The sequence below is a fragment of the Crocodylus siamensis genome, chromosome 7 (assembly GCF_052110815.1).
Source record: "Crocodylus siamensis isolate JL-2025a chromosome 7, ASM5211081v1, whole genome shotgun sequence".
Taxonomy (NCBI): domain Eukaryota; kingdom Metazoa; phylum Chordata; order Crocodylia; family Crocodylidae; genus Crocodylus; species Crocodylus siamensis.
In genome coordinates this window covers 96242698-96265943 of record NC_143401.1, presented here as the reverse complement: position 1 = coordinate 96265943, position 23246 = coordinate 96242698, and the positions used below count along the sequence as shown (strand labels likewise).

The 23246-nt window shown below is 62.4% G+C and overlaps 2 protein-coding genes across 2 annotated transcripts; both read left to right on the top strand.

Moving 5' to 3' along the window:
- Nucleotides 1-20: 20 nt before the first annotated feature.
- On the top strand, nt 21-4975 carry BORCS7 (BLOC-1 related complex subunit 7). The gene is made up of 5 exons (XM_090057326.1): nt 21-329; nt 1162-1224; nt 2433-2476; nt 3079-3099; nt 4229-4975. Exons 1-5 carry the CDS (start codon nt 189-191, stop codon nt 4278-4280), a joined length of 321 nt encoding a protein of 106 aa, XP_089913452.1. The 5' UTR covers nt 21-188; the 3' UTR covers nt 4281-4975.
- A 337-nt stretch (nt 4976-5312) lies between these two features.
- Nucleotides 5313-11570, top strand: AS3MT (arsenite methyltransferase; the record flags this gene model as incomplete). Its single annotated transcript, XM_090058735.1, has 11 exons — nt 5313-5400; nt 6015-6055; nt 6198-6325; nt 6416-6566; nt 6681-6817; nt 7603-7672; nt 8070-8151; nt 8252-8383; nt 9011-9153; nt 9254-9388; nt 11341-11570. Coding segments are annotated over 11 exons (1284 nt in total), but the record flags the coding sequence as incomplete, so codon positions are not given.
- Between the last annotated feature and the right edge of the window lie 11676 nt (nt 11571-23246).

Below are 23246 nucleotides of genomic sequence, written 5' to 3'. Positions count from 1 at the left end.
CCTTCGCTAAAGCGGCCCTGCTCTGCGCAGCCGCGGCGGGCGGGCGCCCAGAGCCCACGCGCGGCTCCTTCGCGTGCCCGGGGCACGAGGCCAGGCTCTGCTGCCTCGCGCAGCCCGCCCCCGCCCCGTCGGGCTTCGCCTTCCGTGCTCTTGCGGCCGCGGCCGCGCGCCGTAGCCCGGCGGCCAAGATGGCGGCGGCGGCGGCGGGCGAGGCCCAGGCGCGCTTCGGGCACTCGGTGAAGGGGCTGCTGAGCGAGAAGGTGACCGGCTGCGGCACCGACGTCATCGCCCTCACCAAGCAGGTGCTGAAGGGCTCCCGCAGCGCCGAGGTGAGCGGCAGGACTACGGGCCCCGGCACGCAGCGGGCGGCGGGGGCTGCTGGGAGCTGTAGTCCCTCCGGGCCGCCCTTCGCTGCGGGGCATGCTGGGGGGTGGAGGCCCGGCGAGGCAGGTGCATGGAGCGGGCGGGGCGCTGCGGTCCTGCGGGGAGGCAGGTGCCTGCAGCCGGGCAGGGCATTGTGGGAGTCCTGGCCCTGCAGCGCCGGGTGCCCTGCCCGGGCCCTGGGGGTGACCGGCAGGGCCCCGTGCGTGGGCCCGTGGGGCCCGCACCCTTGGCGGGGCGCAGCACGACGCAGTCGCCGCCCGCGCCCCCGGGAAAGCAGGGGCCGCGGCTGCCGTCATCCCGCTGCTGCAGGCGGTGTTGCTAGAGGCTGCTAAGGGGCCAGGCCGAGCCCCCGCCGCAGGGCGAGGCAAAACCCCCCAGTGCGGACCAGTCTGAGCAGGGGGAGCCCCTTCCTGCCCCAGTGCAAAGCCAGCAAGAGTCTCCGGCCAGGACCCCGCGGGGTCGGTGCCACAGGAGCGCTGGCCCAGCCTGGCCCCAGTGCCCCTGGGGGATGCCCAACCCCCCCACACATGGAGCAGCAGAGAGGGGGGAACTGCCGTAACATCGTGGAGAGGCTGGGCTGGAAGGGACTCCCCGAGATCCTCCCTCCCAGCCCCGCGGGGAAACCTCATTTCGGCCTCCAGAGCACGGTCCAAACCCCGTGCGGCCGATTCCCGGTTCTCCTCCAGTCCTGCCAGGCAGCAAGCGCAGGGGATCCCCAGGGTGCTGGACAGCGGGGGGTCTCCACCTCTGACTGCAGCCTGCCTGCGTGTCTTTCAGCTCCTGGGCCAGGCTGCTAGGAACATGGTGCTGCAGGAGGACGCCATTCTGCACTCGGAGGACGTAAGCAGACGCTTTCTGCTGAAGCCAGGGCTATCGTGTCACGGGCAGCGTGGACGCGAGACCACACGGCCTGCATGGGGGGATCTTCTCGCTGGAGCCCAGGGATGGGGGTCCTGGTGCTGTCTCTGCTGCAACTCGCAGCTCTTAGCGAAGCTCCTGGGGGAATCGGACCCATATCTTCTCTGCGCCTCAGTTTCCTCCCTTACAAAACGAAGCTGGGCTCGGAGGGGGAGGGCATTGATATCTGTGAAGCCTCTCCACATGTAGCTCGCCCCCGAGAGAGTCACGCTGGCTGCCTTTGACGGTGCCTTTGCAGGGCGAGTCTTTGCGCTGCTTTGGGCCCCCCTTGCCCCGTGCCCTATGAATGCTTCTGTCGCCGTGATCCAGTCTAACCAGTGCCCCCGCCTGCTCTCAGACACACGGGGCTGCAGCCCTGCCCTGTTCCCCCCGCCCCAGTTGAGGGGCTGCTTGAGATCCTTCAGGACTTGTCCACTGTCAACCTCCCCCAGTCCCCCGGTGGTGTATTTCAGCTCCCACTGGCGGGACACCGGTGAGATGTCGGGGGGCAGAGTGCGGCGTGCTGGCCCAGGGCTGTGAACCGCTGTGCTCTCTCCCTTTCTAAACCTGCGCAGAACAGCCTTCGCTCTCGGGGCGGCAGCTGGAGTCAGTCGGAGCTCAGCTGCCAGGGTCAGAGCACCGAGGCCAGACGTAGCTACCCCAGGAAATGTCACTGAGCAGGCGGGCGGGGCATCGACTCGGCTTGGGCAGCACGCAGCCCGGCCAGCAGCTCGGCTCTGGTGTTGGCAGGAGTGATGTGCATCTAGCCCTGCTGAACACGGGCCGCTTAGATGTTGGCCCAGTTCCTCGCCTGTGCCTTCTCCTCGTGGACACGTGGCAACACAGGCAGCCAGGGGTGGATCGCATGGCGAAGTGCGATTGCGCTGATGCACCCCCCGGCTACGCCCCGCGGGCGGGTGGGTTTAGAACAGTGCCAGGCCCCAGCTGCTCCCGTGGAGCGAGAGCAAAGGCCCCAAGGCCACGTTGCAACCTGAAGGGCTTGTGCGATGAGGAGCCCGTTGGTGTCTCTGCGGTGCTGGCCCGGAGCTGCTGGGGGTGGGAGGGACCACAGGAGCTGCTGTGGAGTGGGGTGATTCTGCCTGGAGATCTTGTGCCAGAGAAGGTGTCTGATTGTCTGCTTTGTCCTGCAGAGCCTGAGGAAGATGTCCATCATCACCACACATCTGCAGTACCAGTAAGTGGGGGCTCCGGACTTTGCGGGGCTCCGGTTCGCTCTGCTTGGGGCCTGCTCCCCAGACAGGGCCAAAAGGGGTGCCACAGAGTAAAGGAGGGCGCTTGTCCCCAGCTGTGTGGAGCTGGATCAGCCTGTCCCAGGAGTGACTGAGGCTCCCCCATCACCAGCACCACATGCTCCTGCTGAGCCTGGATGGTGCCCCCTTAGCAAAGGCAAAAGAAACCACCCCAGTCCCCCTTCCCATGCTGATCCCTTGTGTCCTTCCCTCCTCCGGCTGTTGGTCATCGACGTTTGTGCAAGGCAGGAGCATGCAGCTACTGGCAAAACAGCTCCCTGTGACCCATAGCCCTGCCCAGGCCAGGAGGTACCTGGCAGCTGTGGGGCAGCTCTGAGAGCTGCTGGATCCCAGCCTTGCTCTGTCTGAGCAGAGGTGTTTCCTCTCCCCTCCCCAGCCCGGCTCTCCTGTGCGCGGCCAAAGCTGGGGCCATTAGGAGCTCATCCTAGAAGCGGCCTGAAGGGTTTGGCTCCTGAGCTGTCAGTCGAGCCCATTTTGCAGCCCCGCTGCCCTCTGACCATGCTGTGTCCCTTCTCTTCTTTCCTAGGCAGGAAGCCATCCAGAAGAAGTGAGTATGCCCTGTTGTCCTGATTCCCCCACCTCTTTTTCTCACCCCCATTGATGTGCCCTGCCCGGCAGGGTTTGTCGGGCACCCGGATGGGCTGTCAGCAGGTAACGCTGCACTACCGTGGGACCGGCATCTCGGAGGTGCCCCAGTGCTGACTTCTCCCCAGGAGAGATTGAAGGAGAGCCTCAAGGGCTGTTTCCAAGGCTGGGGAGCCCCTTGGGAGAGCTCGGGTCTGCCAGAGCAGCAGTGCCGGGGGGGTGACCTTTTCTCCAGGCAGCTGCTGGTTACATCTGATATGGGAGCTGCAAAGAGAGGAGTGACATTATCGAAGCCACCAGCAAGGAAGTTTCTCTGCAGCAGCCTCCTCCCGGTCAGGCCAGGGGGGCAATCTTACTGTCTGGGGCCGGGGAAGGAGTCTGCTTTCAGAGACACGAGATGGGGAGAAATGAGGCAAAGGGGAATTTGAACATTGCAGAACCAAAGTTTTTCAGGGTTTTTTTAAGCCTGGTGTGAATGTGTTCATGGGCATTTCTGCAGGACGCAGAACAGCAGACTCTGGGTTGCAAAGAATAGTTCCCTAGATTTAGGTTTTGACACAGACGTGCACGTGTGTGGGTGCATGGAGCTTCCACCACCATGCGCGCAGCCTGAGCTGGCTGGAGAGTCCTTGGGGATCCAGCACAGGCCTCAGCACTTTGTGCTGGCAGCTCCTTATCCCCTGCTGTGGGTTCAGCTCAGCCCTGCCCTGAGTGGGTAGCACCTTCCCTCCCTGTGGAAGATCACACCCATCGGGCCTGTTCTCTGCCTGCCCCACCGCGGCGTTCAGTAGGTCCTGCAGGTGCCCGGGATCGTAGTGAATCCTTGCCTGCCCAGCAGGTTCGTAGCTTGGAGGCTCGCAGAGGCCTGAGCTTGGGCTGCTCTGCCGTGGTCCCAGATCGCTAGTGCCCGTCATGCCCCGGGAAGCGGGCACGTGGTCCTCTGGACCTTTCCCCTCTCTGGTAGCTCCCTTCTCTCCCCTGCGGAGCACAGAGGGCTTGACTCGGGTGACCCTGGAGGCCCCTTACAGCCCTGCGATGGCAGGCGTGGGGAGCCGATCTCGCCTGACCCGTCTCTCCTCTCTACTCCTTAGCGTTGAGCAGTCGTCCAACCTGCAGGACCAGCTGCGGCACCTCCTCAAATGAAACGAGAGCCCCGAACTTCTGAGACCGCTGCCGCCACGGTGGCTGCTAGGATGTGCCGTGTCGTGGGAGCTGCTGATGCCCTTGCTCCTTCTGCTTCGGCGTTGAGGTCACGTGCGGAGCTGAGCTGGAAGGCAGCTGGGGGCACCCAGCCCCTCTGCTTCTCACACCCCCCTCCCATGGTTAGCTGCTCACTTGCATTCAGTTTTGAGCGGACTTTACCCTGCCTCCAGTGCTCGGTCTCTTCCCTGCGCAGAACACAGCCTGAAGAGCTGCCCTCACCTCCTCCAGGCTGCCATGGCCTGGCTAGCGGCGCCACAGCCACGTGTTTAATATGAGCAGCCGGCTCAGCCCCTGCGTCTCCCACGGCCCCTCCACGCCCGTTGGCGGGGAGAGTTACACTCCTCCCAGCTGTGCTGGACCTGGTTTTTGCAGACCCCCAAACCCTTCAGACGAAGTTACATGCCCCACCCTGTCGTGTGCAGGGCTGGCACTTGCAACTAGGCACCCCCATCTCCATCTCCGTGGCCTGCTAGCCAGAGAGACAACCAGCCGCCTCTGCTCCGTGGCAGGTGCCACTGCTCCGGTGATTATTTTACAGGTGGATGCAGGTATTTAATGTGGGCCAGAGTCTTTATTGGGCGTCCAGGTGCACAGAGGAGCCGCGGTTTCTGACATAATAAATCCCTGTAGCAAGTGCCGGCGTATGCTGTTGTTCTGGCTTCCCACTTGCTCCGTGCAGGTGGGGCGCCGACCGCGGGCCCTCGTGCCAGCATATCTGCTCTCCGTTTTGGCCTTGAGCTGCATTCCTCCTCTTCTGCAGCTCTTGATTACGCAGCCTTGGCTTCGTTATGCAACTCTGTACAGAATCAGTAAACTATTCATGCCTCCAGCTGCGCGGGGCAGGCGCGCGGCTTCGAGAGACGCAATCGCCGCACCTGCCCCGTTGAAGCCGGCTGCCGTGTTCCCAGGCGCCGCGCACGGGGGCAGGACGGGCTCCCATCGAAATCGGCCCCGGTGTTTTGGTGACTTGCCGGTGGTCCGGCTCCGCGGTCTCTCCCCGCCCCCAGCCTCAAGTGTCGTCTTCACGTCTCTTTTGTTGAGCGGGGAGCCGGTCCGGCAGGTGCGGTGCGGTGCCTGGTTTGGGGGGTTCCCCCCAGCTCAGGGAGGCATAGGGTTGCCTTTATTCTTCTCCAGGGGCTCTGGTTCCTCCTGGATTTCTTATCCCGGCCTCCTGCCCCCCGCAGCAAGTGTCCTCAGTCGTTCCCAGCACAGGGGCAGCTGACCCGGGCTGGGGCCACCTGAGGGGGTCTGGACCTCGCTGCGTCCTTCTGCGCTGGGTGCTGGGCCGCCCCCCACTTTGGGCACCAGAAGTCCTGGGTTAGGGTTAGGGTTAGGCCCGGGGCCCTACAGAGGGCGGGGTTAGAATGTTGAGGTGCCCCGCCCCCATGCTCTAACCAATCCTGGGCGGGGGCGGGGCAGGGCAGAGTCCCCCCTTCGGCCAGGCAGTGCGGAAGGGCACGATCCGGGGGGGGGATTGTGGGGAGACTGGGGGCGCTGTGCTCAACCCGGAGGGTGGGGGAGGGGCTGGGGCGTGGGGGGAGGGGCTCGGTGCCCCTGTGGGGGGGGGGGTCTCAGGGTGGGGGAGGGGAAGTATAGATGCCTCCTGCCCCCCAGGTTGGGTGCGTGCCCCCCACCCCCCGCCATCCAGCCTCACCCTGGCTCTCCCGGTTGCAGTGGCCGCCCCATCCCAGGAGCGGATCCGCAGGGAGGTGCAGGTAAGGCGGGGTCTGGGGCATGGGGCTGCCACCCTGCCCCTGGGGGATGGGGGCTTTGCCCCTGGGTGCCCAGTGGGGGGGCCCGGCCTCCTCCCCCGAGGTCCACGCAGCACCGAGGGAGCCGCGCGTCTCCCCGCCGCAGGATTATTATGGAGCCGTGCTGCAGAGGTCGGCAGATCTGCAAACCAACGCCTGCGTCACCTGCCCGCGGCCCCTGCCCGCCGCCGCGCAGGCGGCTCTGGAGTGCGTGCACGAGGACGTGGCGTCCAGGTGAGCCCATGCCCACGGCGCGGCTCCCGCCAGCTGCTGCCCGCGTCCTCCCCTGGCGCCGGCGGCTGACCCCGGGCGTCCTTCCCGCAGGTACTACGGCTGCGGCCTGGTGATCCCCGAGCGCCTGGAGGGCAGCCGGATCCTGGACCTGGGCAGCGGGAGCGGCAGAGATTGCTACGTGCTCAGCAAGCTGGTCGGGGAGGGCGGGCACGTCACCGGCGTCGACATGACGGCCGCGCAGGTGCGGCTCGCACCTCGGGGTCGGAGGCCAGGATTCAAAGCTGCGTTTGGGCCATTCCTCGGGGGTCCCTGCGGCAGAGGGGCTTGAGGAGGCAGCTGGGGTCCTCCTCCGCAGGTGGAAGTGGCGAGGAAACACATCGACTATCACATGGAGAAATTCGGGTACCGGACGCCGAACGTCGAGTTCCTCCAGGGCTACCTGGAGAGCCTGGGAGACGCCGGGCTCCGGGATGAGAGCTACGACATCGTGGTGTAGGTGCCGTCCCTGCGAGGGGGGTGGTCCCTGGACGTGTCTCCCCCCGGGGCGGGAGCCGCCCCTCTGGCAACTCGGGTCCCGCTGAAATCCGGGGGCTGAGGAGCCGGCCGGTGGTTGTAACTGAACGGGAGAGATGACTTTGGGGGGGGTTGGTGGCAGCTCACAACTATATCAGGGGCGAGGCAAACAGCCAGCCAGCAAAGCACCCTGGGGAAAGCCAGGTCATAAACTCCTAGGGACTCAAACTTGTGGGACCGGAGTCTGGAGCAGGCTGCCAGCAGAGGCGGTGCGGGCACCGGCCCTGGGCATCTTCACCAGGACACTGGACACGCGCTTTCCCGCGGTTATGTGACCCCAGCCATGTTTCCTGCCCAAAGCAGGGGGGCTGGCCCCGATGGTCTCACAAGGTCCCTTCCAGCCCCAGAAGAGGCCCAGAAACGCTCCCCTCTGTGACTGTGTTTTTTGATGACCCGAAACACGGTCACCAGGGCACCTGGGGGTGTCTGCCGGTCCGTGGGCCATGCTCCTGGCCGGATCGGGGCGGTGGGGCTGGCCAGCCTGAGGTGCCCGCTCACAAATTCCCCCGGTGAGGGGGAAAGGGAGCTGGCAGCCGTGTCCTGGCCAGGGCGGTCCTGCAGACAGCTCCTCGAGGTGGGACGTGCAAGGTGCCCCTGCCAAGATTTGAGATCAAGGGCGCCCGCGCTGCCCAGCTGCAGGCTCGGTGGGGGCTGCCCAGGGCCGCTGCGCTTGCCTCTTTGCTGAGCTCTTATCTCCCCCTCAGCTCCAACTGCGTGGTTAACCTCTCCCCTGACAAAAGGGCCGTCCTGCAGGAGGCTTTTCGAGTGCTGAAGGTAACATCGGAGCCTCGTGTGTGCATGCACGTGTGTGTGCGCGCGTGCACGTGTCCGTCCCCTTCCTGGAGCGTCTGTGCCCCCTCCTGAGATGCAGCTGGCACCAGCCACTGCCAGCGGCCTCCCCGCCCCTCGCGTGGTTTCCGGCCTTTCCACCACGTCACAGTCAGCAGTGGCTGGCAGCCGTGGCCGGAGGCCTGGGCGGCGGGGGCTGCGCTGCTTGCACGCTGCTGGGGATGCCCGCCCAGCCCTGCCTGCCTGCGCCTGCGGGCGCGGTTTCTCCCCCGTGGCCTTTTCCCCCAGCTCGTGGACCGAAATTGGGACCAGCGCCTGGTCTGTGCCTGCGCAGCGCGGGGGCGGGGGGGTCTTGGCGCGCCTAAACCACGCTCTCTTCCAGCCGGGGGGGGAGATGTACTTCAGCGACGTCTATGGCAGCCAGGACCTGCCCGCGGACGTCAGGAAGCACCGCGTCCTCTGGGGTGAGCGGTGGGTTTCGGCTCCTGGGGCGGCGGGGGCTAGGGCTTGCCGGCGTCCCGCCTGGATTCCCTGCGCGACGCCCGGCCTGGCCTGTGCCCGCAGGCGAGTGCCTGGGAGGAGCCCTGTGGTGGAAGGACCTGTACCGAATCGCCCGGGACGTGGGCTTCCGCCCCCCGCGCCTGGTGACCGCCAGCCCCATCACCATCGACAGCAGGGCCCTGGAGAGCGTGGTCGGTGAGCGAGAGCCCGGCCCTGGCGGGGAAGCTGTGCCCGGGGTTCGGACGCTAGCCGGAAGCCGGGCGCCGCAGGCGGGGGCTGGGGCCAGCGCGGGGCTGTCATCCGCCGCGAGCAGGCGCTGCAGGAGGGAGGCTCTGGCAGCCCCCGCAGCCTTGACCTTGGGCCTGGGGACGCATGTGCCTGGCTTGGGGCTGGGGTCTGGAGGCCTGGAACGGGAGACCACAGCCTGTGGGCCGGGGGCTCGGGCCCCGTTACCTGGAGATCCTGCCTCTGGCCCCCCCAGAGGGAGGCAGAGTTGGCTCCGGCCCCCGGCGAAATGCAGCCACTTCTGGGGTGGGAGGCGGCAGCGCTTTACAGCACGCTCCGGCCTCAGAGAGTCCACCCCGGTCCGAGCATCGAGCCGGGCCCATTGCGAGGAGCCTGCGGCAGGCTCGGCCACAGGACCGTGGCTGGGCTGGTGCCGCACGAATGGATGCAGCGCCTGGCCGGGGGCAGACCTCCTCTCCCACCTCCTGCGCCCGTTTCTCCCCGGGGAAAGCAGCGGGACCTGGGGAGACGTGGCGGCGGGTCGGCACTGAAGCAGGCAGCGTGGGTAAAACCAACTTTCCTTTGCTCTCCCGTCAGGCCACTGCCGGTTTGTTTCTGCCACCTTCCGGCTCTTCAAAGTGCCCCCGGCGGGGGCGGGCGGGCGGTGCCAGGCTGTCTACGACGGCGGGATCCCCGGGCATGAGCAGGAGCTGGTGTTGGATGCCAACTTCACCTTCAAGGTGAGCCGGGAGCCCCAAGACCCAGGGCTGGGGGTGGCTTTGAGCGGGCTGGGGCCACGGGCTGCGGTGCGCGGGGCCTGCCGTGTCCTCTGCCCTGCAGGCAGGGGAGCCCGTGGTCGTGGACGAGGACACTGCCGACATCCTGCGAGGCTCCCGCTTTGCGCAGGCGTTCCAGGTCCGGCCTGCCAGCGGGCAGACGCCGGCGGCCGGGGGCTGCTGTCCAGGGAAGGCCCAGGTGGGTGCCCCAGACTCCCCAAGGTCCTGCCCGTTAAACGGCGGCCGCGGTCCACCCCAGAGGTGGTTGCGTGGCAGGTGCGGGGAACCAGCCCCGCAGCGTGTTTGGTAACGGCAAGGTGCGGTACAGCCGCGCGCGCCCTCGTGGGGTGGGATTCAGGTGGGCGCGTGCTCTGGGAAGGGCACGTCCCTCTCCCAGCTGAGCGCAGCCAGGGGCCACGGTGCTGCGCGGTTGCAGCCCGGGTGCCAGACCCTCCACAGAGCTGGGGTGCCCAGCCCTGGCTCTCGGGCAGTATTCCCCGGGGTATTTTGGCAGCCTCCGGCGTGCACAACCTGCCTCCGGCTCGTGCTCGGCCCTGACTGCGGCCCCGAGCAGGGTTATCGCCCAGGACCCTCCGGCCGGCCGGCCTCCCCCAGCTGCAGCTCAGCCCGGCCCGGGGGAGATAAAGCCGAGCAGCTGCACGTCCCAGAGCTGCAGCCTTGGGCTCCCCGGGGCGGGCAGACGATGTTCTGGGCTCCTGTCCCAGCAGGAGGCACAGCTCAGATAAGCGCCCGGGCGGAGGGGAGCCGGCTGCCCCTCCAGCGAAGGGGCCGAGGCTCCCTGAGCGAGGGACCGGCTGGAGCGGAGGCAGGGTCCCGGGGCTGGCAGTGGGTGGGTGCGCGGCCCAGTCCGAGCCGCAGCCCTGCCTTCTCCAGAGGGGCACGCAGGATGACCCGAGAGGCACCAGCCTGGGCGTGCACCCATCCAGCAGCGGAGACGGGAGCTGCGCCCGGCATGGGGCTGGCTGGTTTCAGAGCTGCCTTCCCTTGCAAGCTAGCCGGCTCCCCCTGCCCCTCGGGACTTCTCCAGGCCCTTGTAACTGCAGTCCGGCTGGGCTGAGGCAGAACAAACCACTTCTAGGACGTCAGGGGGTGCATTGCTCTACCCCTATCTATGCCCTCGCTGCCTGACAGGCCCCGGGGCCCTGCATTGAGCCCCGTGCCCCGTGGGTGACTTTCCAGCCTCGAGGGCCAGGGCCAGGGTCCATACGTGGCCAGGGCAGGGGGCTCGTGTCAGTCGTTCGCCCACGGCCTTCCACGCAGGAGGTTGTGGCCACCTCACTTCTGAGGGGAAACTGAGGCACGGAAGCAACCGGCCCAAGGCTGCTCAGCTGCAGAGCCGGGCGCGGAGCCAGCGGCTGGGCTCTGACCGTGAGACCCTGCTCCTCTCCCTGACATGCCCCACGGGGAGGCGCACCGGGTTCGCGCTCCAGCCTGCTCCCCGCTGTCCAGCCCGGTGATGGATGCGCCCCTGAGGCACGGGGGCCGCACGTTGCCCTTGCCTCGATCGCTATCGCCAGGGAGGCCGAGCCCTGACTAGGAAAAGAAAATAAGGATACCCTTGGGCTGGAACATCGCCGCGTCCCAGGCAGCCGGCTCCGGCACGTCCCCCTGGCTCTGCTCCCGGGGGGGACGTGCTGTTATAGGGTCAGGAGAAGGGATGCGGGGCTGGGGCTTGCGCTGTGTTACCGGGGGGGGATGAACCCCTAAGGCCTGGAGGCGTCCTCCCAGCTGAGCTGGCTGCATCAGGGTGCCTGGGGGGAGCCGGCCCTTGTGCACGTGTTTGGTTGCCTCCTCCTGGAAGCAGACGTGCTCCACAAGCAGGCCGACGGGCGTCCCCGACGCCAGGCACCCTCCCAGCTTGGCAGTGGTGGGCACGGTGCCTCGGACACTCGCAGGGGCCCTTTGCCAGGAGTGCTAAGCGCTCCCGGAGCCGCGGCTGCCGGCTCCATCCCCCCGCCCCCATGGAGGGGGTCACAACGGGCTCCTTGCACCACCCAGCTGGGGCGTCCTGGGAAGGGAGCGGATGTCCACGCTCGATGGGGCCAGAGGACGTTCAGCAAAAGGGGGAATGGCGGGAGGTGTGGGGGCTTCCAGCCTGACCTCCCCGGGTCATGCGTTTCCTTCCTGTAGGCGAAGATCCTCGATCCGTTCCAGTTAGCGGAGCGGCTGGCCCTGAAGGGCCCTGCCTCGCGGCCGGACGGCTGCTGCGGCCCAGCGGCAGACCCCAGCAGAGCGGAGGCGAAGCATCTGGGGGGGGCTGCATGGGGCTGCGCTGCGGCTGCTGGGTCGGAGCCCGCACCCGAATAAACCCGGCCCCGGTGCGTGGCTGTGCCCAGCACAGGGTGGGTCGGTTGACCTGCGTTTCTGTTCGCTTTATGAAGGAAAACTGGTCTGTGTCGGGTCTGGAGGGAGCAACTCTGGGATGGGGGGTGGCCCGCTGTGGCCCCTGCTCTCGGGGCGTCCAGGCGATGGGGGCACCCCAGCCTGGGGCTGGTCTGCCTGAGGCAGAGCTGGGGCAGCAGCACCCCTAAGAGAGACTCAGCCTGTGGCAGCTGGATGGGAGGCAGCACACGCCGGCGCCCTGACTCCAGGAGCCGCTGTTACGCTTGCAGCCCCTCGTGGCACTGAGCCTCGCACCTCCTGTTCCCCGCAGCAGGTCGTGCCAGGGAGAGACCAGGCTGGCGGTTCACTCTTCCCCATGGCGTGGGAGCACTTGGAGCCAGGATCTCCCGGGGAGGTGGAGGCTGGCGGGTGACTCGAATGCATCCGACTCGGGTGCGGGGCAGCACTGAGCTTTCCCATGGAGCCTGCGGCCCAGCTGCGCTGATGCCAGAGCACCTCGAGCCTCTCTGGCCCTGTCCCTGAGGCTGGCTGGAGGCTCCGGGAGCAAAGCCGAGCTGGGCCTTTTGCCAGCGCAGCCGGGTGGCGGCAGCGGAGGGCTGAGGCTGTGCAGAGACTGGCACCTGGTGGACACGCGGGCGCATGGCAAGCGCTCGCCGTCTGCTGCCCAAACTGCCCAGCCTTTCTCGCCCCTTCTCCAGAAGCCCCTTGGCTTGGGTTTGCAGCCTGAAACTGCACTTTTACCTCGCCTTCCCTTGCCTCAGTTTCCCCAGCTTTTGACAGGAGGAGGCTGCAGAGCATAGCGGGGGCGGAGGTGCCTGCCTGGCAGCCGCTTTAGCAGAGCTGGGCATGCGGGGAACAGCCAAGGCAACCGTCTCAATGGGCTGGAGGGGCTCAACACCAGTGCCCATCACAAGGCCAGGAATATGCTGCGTGCCCTGATGCGTGCAGGGTGCTGGCTGCGGTGGCACCTGGGGGTAGGGAGTTGCTAATGTGTCAGTGTCGCTTTCCTGCCTGACGTGTTCTCCGAAGGCCACGTGTTAGCCTCCCCGCTTCGTACAGACCCGCAGGACTTGGGGGAGCTGCTGAGCACGCGACCACACGCACACGGCTTGTAACTGCACCGTACAGCCATCGCGTGGGGGTGTAGCACCCATTAAAGGGTGCGTTTGGCTGGCCCAGGGAGTCGGCTTGCAGCGTGAGACCTCGATGCCATCCGGGAACCCGCTCATCCGGTCCCGCTGCCCCTGAGCCAACAAGGCATCTACCGCACAGTGAGAGTCACCCCAAGCTGAGGGAGAGCACGTGGTCACTGGTGGAGCAAACCCCCTTTAGAGCAGGAGCACCAAAACTGTGCGGGCCTGAAAGGTCTGAACAAGCTGGAGGGGAAGGCTGCAGAAATGAAGGCTACCGCAGAGCTGGACAGAGGGGTGGATGCCAAGTGACCTGGGGTCAGTAGGCAGGTTGACCTGTCTGGATGGGCTCTGAGTGAGACCTGACCTGCCGTCTCCCAGTCTGGCCAGTCCACGTGGCGTGCTGGGGGAAGGCCGTGTTTCCTCTCTGCAGACACCCGGTGCTGTCACTTCTCTTTTCCTGGGTTTTTATCCCAGCTTGCATCCTTGACCAAACCCTGCGGGCGCTTTGCTCTGGACTACCTTTGCCCAGTTGCGACAGGACGGATTGAACTGTCCAAGAAAGCTGAGTTCGGACGGACACCGGTGCCGAGAGGGCCTGCTAGGAGGGTGGGAGATCAGTCTCAGGGCAGCGGACTGCAGGTAGCTATTGTGGCCCAACGAGGAAGGACGAGAAGGCAGGGCTCGGAGACCTCCGCAGCGGTTCGAGCCGAGACGGCGAGGGGCTGCCGAAGGAGGACAGGAAGGGGGACAGGTCGGGGCAAGGACTGAAGATGGGCTGGTGCGAAGGGAGAGCAGCAGGAAGGTGTCATGAAGGGGGTGGTCAGAAGGAAACTCATCCCAGCCAGAAATAAGAGACCCCAGTGGGTATTGTCCTAATGGGAAGACCTGGATTTGCTACTGGGACTGATTGGGACGGTTGTTACCCATGTCCATGGAGGCTTTGGGGACCCGGGAAGGGAGCAGAATATCCCAGTGACCATTGTAAGTGCCCTGAGTGCACGAGAGATGTCGAATGAGAACCAGAGGTAATGGCGAAGGGCATGGGGGGCACGTTGTGTGTCCAGGAAATATTGCAGGGCGATGGGCTTGGCGGTTTGATGGTTTTGGGAGAAGGTAGACGAGGTACAGTAATCAGGAGTAAAAAGGGGAAGATGATCACAGTGATGAGAAGGCCAAGCCCACAGGTGCACTTGAGGCGAATGCTTTTGAACGGTCCGTGTGCTCACAGCAGGAGCCAAGGTAAGAAACCAGGCGAGTCGGAGCCGCTCGGGTAGGAGAAGGGTTATGATGCGGCCGGCTCTCCTGAATATTGCACGCCTGAACTGCTCCCTTCAGCTTGTTGCAGGGGGCTGGGGTGTACGTCGGACACCGCTCTTTTTGGGGGCGCTGCGCCTCGCTTGCAGATGCATGACGAAACTCTAACTAGTACAGCTGCTGACGGGGGTACCGGTGGGCATGAGAGCTCTTCAAGTGTCCGGCCAAAAAGGATAGGGACAAAACCTGTGACAGTGAGTGACTTCAGGCCAGGAAAGCCAGTAACGAAGCCTCCCTAGACCCATCGCTTGTTATTTTTAGACGTCCTGAATATGGAAAGTCCTTTACTCAACATGGTCTAGCTCCAATATTGGACTTCGTGCCAGTGAACCAAGAAGAGATCATTGCTGACCTAAAAATTAGCGGTTGCCTAGGTAGCAGCAATCATGATCTGATTACAACTACTCTGTGAACTGCTTATCGTACTAGTGAGTAAGACGCGTACTTGGAAATTCAGAAGGGCCAGTTTTGCCAAATCTTTGGAAATTGCTACCGTAAGGAGCGGGGAACACGGAAGTGGGAAGCGATCACGAAACCTCTTGAAAGCCATCCGATGGGATGTGCAAAGCTCCGCGTCTGCAAACCCGCGTCGTTCTGCTGCCTACCTGACCTACCGGGGCGCAAACAACAAGAGTGTTGCTAAAAACACCCTCCCTGGGGAGGACTATACTGCGGCTGCTCGGGGGGGCGGGGGGGCGGTCAGGAAGGCCAAGGCAGAGATGGGCCTGGGACTCGCAACCCAGATCAAGGACAGCAAGAAGTCCTTTTTTAAATACAGCGGGGGCAAAAAGAAGGTCCCGGGTAATGTGGGGCCCCTGCAAGACACGCTAGGAAATCTGGTCGTCACACCAGACAGCAAAGCCAACATATTTAATGATTTCTTTGTCTCCATTTTCCTGAGCAGGGACCAAATCAGCCCCCCACCGACCCCCTCAGGCCCCCGGGGAGGCGCACCCAGGCCCAGGGTCGGGGCGGATCTAGTCAGGGAGCGTCTGGCGGGACTGGACGTGTTCAAGTCAGCGGGTCCGGGCGATCTCCACCCCCGAGCGCTGAGGGAACTGGCTGCGGTCATTGCGGGGCCCCCGGCACGGCTGTACGAGCACTCGGGGGGCTCTGGTGTGGGGCCGGAGGACTGGAAGAGGCCAACGTGGTTCCCATCTTCAAAAAAGGGGAGGAAGGAGGACCCGGGGAACTACAGGCCAGTCAGTCTTACCTCGATCCTGGGGAAGCTGTTTGAGAGAGTTATCCTGGCGCATGTCCACGAGGGGCCGGGGGGAGATGATGCTCAGGGGCAACCAACACGGGCTCATTAGCGGCAGTTCCTGTCAGACCAACCTGGTGCCTTCTACGACCAGGTCACCAAATCCTCAGACGCAGGGGGAGCAGTGGACATCGTCTTCCTGGACTTCCGGGAGGCCTTCGGCACCGTCTCTCACCCCGTTCTCATGAAGAAACTGGGGGCTGTGGTGTAGACACCCACACAGTCAGATGTGTCACCAAGTGGCTGGAGGGCCGCACCTGGAGAGCGGTGGTGGCGGGTCATGTTTGACCCGGAGGGACGCGGGCAGTGGGGGCCCCCAGGGCTCGGTCCTCGGGCCCGCACTGTTCAACATCTTCATCAGCGATTTGGACGAGGGGGTAAAAAGCTCCTGCTCAGATCTGCTGATGACACGAAGATGTGGGGGGACGTGGGCATGCCAGAAGGGAGGAACAGGCTGCAATCAGCCCTGGACAGGTTACAGGGGTAGGTGGATGAGAACAGGATGGGATTCAGCACTGACAAGTGCAAGGTGCTGCACCTGGGGAGGAAGAACCGGCACCATACCTACAGGTTGGGGAGCTCCCTTCTCGTCAGGGCAGAGGCAGAAAAGGATCTTGGAGTCATCACTGACTCCAGGATGAACACGGGCCGGCAGTGTGGGGACGCGGTCAGGAAGGCCAACCGCACCTTGTCCTGCATCCACAGATGCATCTCAAGCAGGTCCAGGGAGGTGATCCTCCCCCTCTGTGCGGCACTGGTCAGGCCGCAGCTGGAGGACTGCGTCCAGTTCTGGGCGCCGCACTTCAAGAGGGATGTGGACAGCATGGAGAGGGTCCAGAGGAGGCCACTCGCATGATCGGGGGCAGCAGGGCAGGCCCTACGAGGAGAGGCGACGGGACCTGAACCTGTTCAGCCTCCACAAGAGAAGGCTGAGGGGGATCTAGTGGCCTGTTACAAACTAGTCAGGGGGGATCAGCAGGCACGGGGGGTCCCTGTTCCCCCGAGCACCGCCAGGAGTGACCAGGAATAATGGTCACAAGCTGGCAGAGGGCAGGTTTAGGCTAGCTATCAGGAGGCGCGACTTCACGGTCAGGGCGGCTAGGGTCTGGGACCAACTTCCAAGAGAAGTGGTGCAGGCTCCTACCCTGGGGGTCTTTAAGAGGAGGTTAGATGTACACCTTGCTGGGGTCGTTTGACCCCAGTACTCTTCCCTGCCATGGCAGGGGGTCAGACTTGATGATCTGCTCAGGTCCCTTCCAACCCTAGAAACTACGAAACTATGAATAAAAAGAATAATAATCCCCATATCAAGAATTGAGAAAAAGTGGTCATTCATGTAAGTCTCAAGTTAAAAATGTAGATGGCAGGTAGGAAAACCTCAAAGAACCAATGCAGTGTCAGCAGTCAATCATCTTACAAACATTTACAGGTTGTTTTTTGAATGCTAGAAGCAAAAAGAGCCTAGATGCAGTGTACGTCCTGTGTCAGACAGTGATGGGAATATCAGAAACAGTGAGGTAGAAAAGGTAGAAGTGGAGATTTCTGTTCTGCTTCGGGACAAAGCAAGGGGACAGATTCCACCTCCCCGGCCCTCCCAAATGGATCCAGGTCTCTTTTAAGACAGGCTAAAAATGCAAACCACACAGTCAAGAGGGTTTGCAGGAAAGCAGGTCCTGTCAAATGAACCTGTTGTCCCGGTCCGGACAGGATTACCCATCCAGCCGAGGAAAGCGACTCTTTGGTTGCTGTATGCCTGGGTTTCTCCCAAGCTACCGGACATAGGTGTAATGGGAAAGCAGCAATGAGCAGAGCTCTGACTAGCAGGGCCCCGGGGCGGTTCTTGGTCCTGTGCTATTGGTTTTTACCCATTATTTAGATGCCGTAAAATCTTTACCAGTAAGGTTGGCAGCTGCCACTGAGGAGGCGCAGCGGCGAAGAGTGGCGAGGGTGGCTGCCTGTTGCAGGCGATTCAGCCGGCTCTGGTTAAAGGCCACGGTGCACCCAAGTGGCGTAATACAGCCTGATGCATGGCAAGGCATTGGGGAGGGTGGGCCAAGGGTCTGCCCACCCCACATCCCCAGCGCTCGGCGAGGGATATTTCTGAGCAGGTCCTGCCCCACCTGCTCCTGGCTCATACGCGATGCTCAGAGGTACAAGAAATAGGACTATCGGCAGTGCCCAGCTGCACGGGGTTTGCTGCTGGGGCATTTCACCTGCTTCTTCACACTGCCGGAGGGGGCAATGCCCCAGCAGCAAACCCCGTGCAGCTGGGCACAGAGGCGAGGGTCTGACGTGTTCAGGAATTCATCCGACTCGGTGAGAGAGGGCTAAGAGGGGACAGGATCGCTGCATACAGGGGCTTACAGAAGATAGCGAGCGGAGGGCAGGGGCTTGTCAGCCTTCCTCACCGGGGTGTGGGAGTTAGTCCCATTTGACCTCGCGGTGTCGTTATGGCAGGGGCGACGGGCCGTGGAACAGCTCGCCCGGGCGCGGACGGGGCACTGCTCCAAGCCTGATATTTTTGTGAAAGACGTGCTTTAGCTTGGCTTCTGGGAAGAAACCTGCAGCTGGACTGTATCTACACAGCCGGTCACACTGTAGATCCACCGTGGTGGAAGCGAGGCGGTGGCGTCTCCATCCTCGGGGGTGTTGAAGACCCGGCTAGACAAAGCCTGGCTTTAGCGTCAGGCTGGCCTGTAGCACCTGCCTGCGTGCACCGTCTTACCTGCCATACGTGCAAGGCTAACCACGGCCGCTTAGCCCAGGTGACGTGCAGAAAATCCTCGCCTCCTGTGTACCTGGGGATACGTTGCTTGTGCAGCCATCCCCTTCAACACAAGCTATGGGGTGCCAGCTCGGGCACGGTGCTTAAGTAAACCAGAGCCCTTGACTGTATGTGAGAGGCAGCAATTAGTCCCTGGACCCCTCCAGGACCTGGACTCGGGGCCTTGCTCTCTCTCTGTGCACAGCCAAGCAAGACGCACCCCAGCCACAGCTGCAGCAAGGTACCAGGGGGCACGGGACAATCCCGTGGTGTTTCTGCTTATACCGAGTTCTCACTGTTGCAATAAAGCTTTTTCCCATGCCTTTTATAGACCTGTTTTGTTTGGGGCCAGCACAGGTCCCGTGTGCACGTGGATTAAGTAGTGGAGGACGTCACACCAACACGCTTACGTCGCGCTTTGCCCCTGCCAGAGCTCCTCGGCTCAGTTGCTCCGGGGTCTGGAGGTGATGGAGCTGGAGTCAGGCTGGCCGATGGCTGCCCGTTGAAGCGCAGGTCCCCCCGTTCATGATGTTGGGAGGCTGAAGTGCTTGGAGCTGTCAGAGGGGAAATAGAGGCAGGTCGCACTGGGTGCCAATGGGAGCTGGTCTCAGCTGCTGTCTAGCTAGGGCACAAACCAGAGGGCCTCATCCTCAGCCGGCGTGGAAGAGCTCCGAGCTGAACGGTGACTTGGCTGCTTGGCGCTTGGCTACCCGGTCGGCTTCAGCTGGACCCAAGTCTCCTCCGTCCGCCTGAGACCGTTGTCCGTGCAGCGTGCTGTGCCGTGGGGGGGTGCCCTTCTGTGGTGACCACACAGATGGCAAATTATGCTGGATTCTCGAAGAGGAAAGACCCGCAGGTCACCTCATTTATCAGAAGATGCATCTAATAACAAGATCAAGGCGCCGGGACTAAGATTCCCCTTCTCCTCCCCTGCAAACAGACACCCCAGTCGCATCCCCCTCCTGCTGTTATTTGCAAGGACTTGCAAAAATGCCGGCACCCTATCCTGGCACATCTACTGCAATTAGTTCTTCTTATCAAAGGAGATCTTCAGGGTGCGAATGAAAGAGCGGATTTAAGTTTTTCCCCACCCGTGAGCCACTTCATTAAAAAACCATGAAACCCTGCCCGAGCCTTTCAGATGCCCCCGGCAGCTCCAGCAGTGGGTGGTCCCCCATCCCACCATGCATACGTGAAAAGGCCACTGCTAAATGCCAGCGAATTTGCATGACTTTGTTTCCACGGGCTCTTTGCATTTTGGGGAGAATGGAGAGGAAGTGTTGACAGAACTTTATTCGTCTTCCGTTGTCGCCTCCGGCGCCGTGGGAGCGGCTCCTCGGCTGGGAATGAAGGTGGCGGCTCATCTCAGACGGTACACATCTCAGAAACTTTCACGAGGTCTTTACTCAGAAGACAAACCTGGCTGCTCAGCCGCTGTCTTCGAAGGAGCCGTGTTCCTCGGAGCGCTCCGTCAGCATTCACCCCCTTCCCAGAGCAACGGGTACTGGGGCGCTGCTCGTCTGTTCAGAGATATCGGAGTAACCAGCAGGCTGGAACGATTCTGGGTTCTGCAGACTTGCTGCGGCATTGTAGTTGAGTTATTTAAGCTTTCTGTGCCCCTTTTTTTTAAATGGGGATAATGGTACTTACCTCCTCCACAAGGGTGAATTGCAAAACGTACTGTACTCAGGAAACGGGAGCATCTTCTGTGGCTTTAGCACATGCTTTTAAAGGCTCTCCTGAAACAGGGCCTAAAAGTATTTTCATAGACTCACAGACAAGGAGGGTGTGAAGGGAGCTCAGGGGGTCACATCTAGTCCAGCCCCCTGCTCCAAGCAGGACCAGCCCCAACTGCACCATCCCAGACGAGGTTTTGTCTACCCGGGTCTTAAACACCTCCCAGGATGGAGATGCCACCACCTCTCTGGGGAGCCTGTTTCAGTGTTTCACTGCCCTCCTCATGGGAAAGTTTCTCCTAATATCAAAACTTAACTTCCCTTGCTGCAACCAGAGACCATTGCTCCTTATTCTGGCATCTGCACTGAGGACAGCCCAGCTCCAGCCTCTGTGCAGCCCCCGCGGCAGGGAGGCGAAGGCTGCTATTCAGTCCCCCTCGGTTTTCTCTTCTCCAGACTACATCAGCCCAGTTCCCTCGGCCTCTCCTCACCAGTCGCGTCTCTCAGCCCCACAACCATTTTCGTTGCCCTCCACTGGACTGGCTTCAATGTGTCCGCATCCTTTCTGCAGTGGGGCCCACACCTGGACACAGGACTCCAGATGTGGCCTCCCCAGTGCTGAACAGAGGGGAGGAATCACTGCCCTCCATCTGCTGCCACCGCTCCTGCCAATTCTAGACAATTTGGGCTGGAAGGGACCTCAGGGTGTCACATCTAGTCCAACCCCCTGCTCCAAGCAGGACCAGCCCCAACTCCATCATCCCAGCCAAGGCTTTGTCCATCCGGGTCTTCAACACCTCCAAGGATGGAGACTCCCCCACCACTCTGGGTAACCTGTGCCAGTGCTTCACCACCCTCCTAGTGAGAGAGCTTTTCCTAGTATCCAACCTCAACTTCCCTTGCTGCAGCCCGAGCCCATTGCTTCTTGTCCTGTCATCTGCCTCCATGGAAAACAGCCCAGCTCCAGCCTCTTTGTAATCACCCTTCCGGTCTTTAAAGGCTGCTCTCAAATCCCCCCCAGTCTTCTCCTCTGCAGACTAGATATAGCTGCATGAAGAGTGACACCAGCAGAGAGCATGCGGAGGCTTAGCGTGTTCCCTAGTGGGAGATACAAAGAGCTCGTCCCATTGATGGTAATTCTTGGCATATAACTCTCGGTCTAATTTGACGACGAAGGGACCCTGGGCAGCTGAAGCCTGGGCCCTATGCTAAATAGCCTCCATCAGAGGAGCGGCTCTCATCAATATTAAACGCTTGGCCCGCGGGAGCGGTATAGGCAAAGAAATGTCATGTTGGGTGCAGGGGGCCGTGTGCGCGGCAGGGAGGTGAGGGGGCCCGCAGCGGTCGGGAGCCCGGAGGTTAATTTTTAATCGCCTCATTGTCATGGCACGCACACGCGGGCCCTGCGAGGTTTGTAATAGCGCTGCAGAGGCAGTCATGCCAGCCCAGCGATAACCCGGGGGGGCTGCTTCTCGGAAGAAACTCATCCCTGAGAGATGGCCGGCTCCCAAAAGCAACGTCTCCTGTTTCTGCCGTCGGAAACGCGTGCTCCATGTTCCAGCAGCGGCTTTTCCCTGCGGCTCTGTACGCCCCTCCCAAAGTAAGCCTTCTGACCCTCTTGTCACTGCATCATTTGCTTGCGGAGCTGGGGCTCCTTAGCAAGAGGAGGGGAGCGCTGGTACCATGAGATCCTCGCTCCTCTGCGGCCAGGCACAACGGGGAGGCCGGGCAATGCAGCAGGTGGCTCCAGGACTGCAAAGCAAACTGCTCCCACGCAGTTCATTACCACGGCCCCCTCCCTTAAGCCTCTGTCCCCCTCGATACGACTTCGGACGTCCCGTCATCGGTGTTTTTCCTGCTGTTCAACCCCCCCGGACAGAGGGGTCTGGAACAGCGGTACCCCTTTAATGGAGCAAAGGACGAGAAGTTATCTGACAGTTCGAATGAGTTGTAGGGGAGCTGTCCTGATGGGGGAGCAGTGACGAGCAGTGACGTGGGGGATAGAGGAGCTTAGGATGGTCCAGGCCGCGCTCGGCCACGAGACCAGGTGCATGAGAGCGACGCTTTGAAATGCTCAGCCTGGCACTGGAGGAGGAAGGAGCAGCGGGACAAGATGCCGTTTCGAATGGGGGAAGCCAGAAGAGCAGGGCAGAGGCAGCAACTGAGAACGAAGTGTCAGCGCGAAGGGAAGGAGCAGGGAATGGCCGGAAGGCAAGTGGCCGTGGCACCGGGCGGAGAAAACGGAGCAGGACCGGAGCAGGAAGGAGTGAAGAGCGCAAGTCCAGCCTGTGAGAGCCTAACGGGGAGAAAGTGCAAGAGGAAAGCAGCAGAAAGGGACCTGCATCCCCTCTTCCTTGCCGGGCGGGGGGGACAGGGGGCAAGGAGCTGAACGGGAGCCAGCAGCGTGCCCTTGGTGCCAAGCAGGCGACCGCATCCTGGGCTGCATCGGTAGGAGCGGTGCCAGCAGACGGAGGGCAGTGATCCTTCCCCTCTGGCCACATCTGGAGTCCTGTGTCCAGTTGTGGGCCCCACTGCAGAAAGGATGTGGACACATTGGAGAGAGTCCAGCGGAGGGCAATGAAAACGGTGGTGGGCTGGGAGACAGGACTGGTGAGAGGCCGAGGGACCTGGGCTGATGTAGTCTGGAGAAGAGAAGACTGAGGGGGATTGCATAGCAGCCTTCGCCTCCCTGCCGGGGGCTGCACAGAGGATGGAGCTGGGCTGTCCTCAGTGGGGGCAGATACAGGACAAGGAGCAATGGGCTCAGGCTGCAGCAAGGGAAGTTGAGGTTGGATATTAGGAAAAAACTCTCTCACGAGGAGGGTGGTGAAGCCCTGGTGCAGGGCACGCCGAGAGGTGGGGGAGTCTCCATCCTTGGAGGTGTTGAAGACCCAGGTAGACTTGTCTGGGATGACATAGCTGGGGCTAGTCCTGCTTGGAGCAGGAGGTTGGATGAGATGCGACTCCCTGAGGTCCCTTCCAGCCTGGTTTTCTCTGATTCTAACACAATGAGGGGGAGGCAGGGAGGGGAGATGAGCCCACTGCGTTGGGGTTTGGACTGGAGCTGACCTGCCCCAGAAGTGAATGGCTTTGGTGCAAGCTCCTGCGCCTGGTCCTTCGCCAGGGGATGTTGACAACGCAGCCGGCATCGCAAGTCCCATCTGCCGCTCAGAACAAATGCTAAACCTCGGCCCCTGGAAACAATGCACAGCTGAATATTACCTGGGCCGTAATGTGGAGCCAGTGTCGGCTGGTTTGAGGAAAATAATGTTTCTTATGATCTACTCGAGTCAAGCCAACACTGCATCCAGGGACTGAGCTCCAGTGCAAATTCAGGATTTCCTGCTTCAGTTCCCTTTCGCCAGCAGCGCTCGGAGGAAATAACGAACGTCACTTAAGCTGACCTATGTCACAGCCAGAAATATACTTAAATGCGTATGTAAATATAGGTACATAGTTTCATAGTTTCATAGTAGCTAGAGTCGGAAGGGACCTAGGAAGATCATCTAGTCCTTGGCAGGAAAGAGCACCGGGGTCAGATGACC

What these genes read in the sequence shown, in the direction of transcription:
- BORCS7 (XM_090057326.1), top strand. Translation starts at nt 189, where the DNA reads ATGGCGGCGGCGGCGGCGGGCGAGGCCCAGGCGCGCTTCGGGCACTCG. An exon ending in ACCACACATCTGCAGTACCA is followed by an intron (nt 2,477 to 3,078) that starts GTAAGTGGGGGC and finishes CTTCTTTCCTAG; the next exon opens with GCAGGAAGCCATCCAGAAGA. An exon ending in CAGGAAGCCATCCAGAAGAA is followed by an intron (nt 3,100 to 4,228) that starts GTGAGTATGCCC and finishes TCTACTCCTTAG; the next exon opens with CGTTGAGCAGTCGTCCAACC.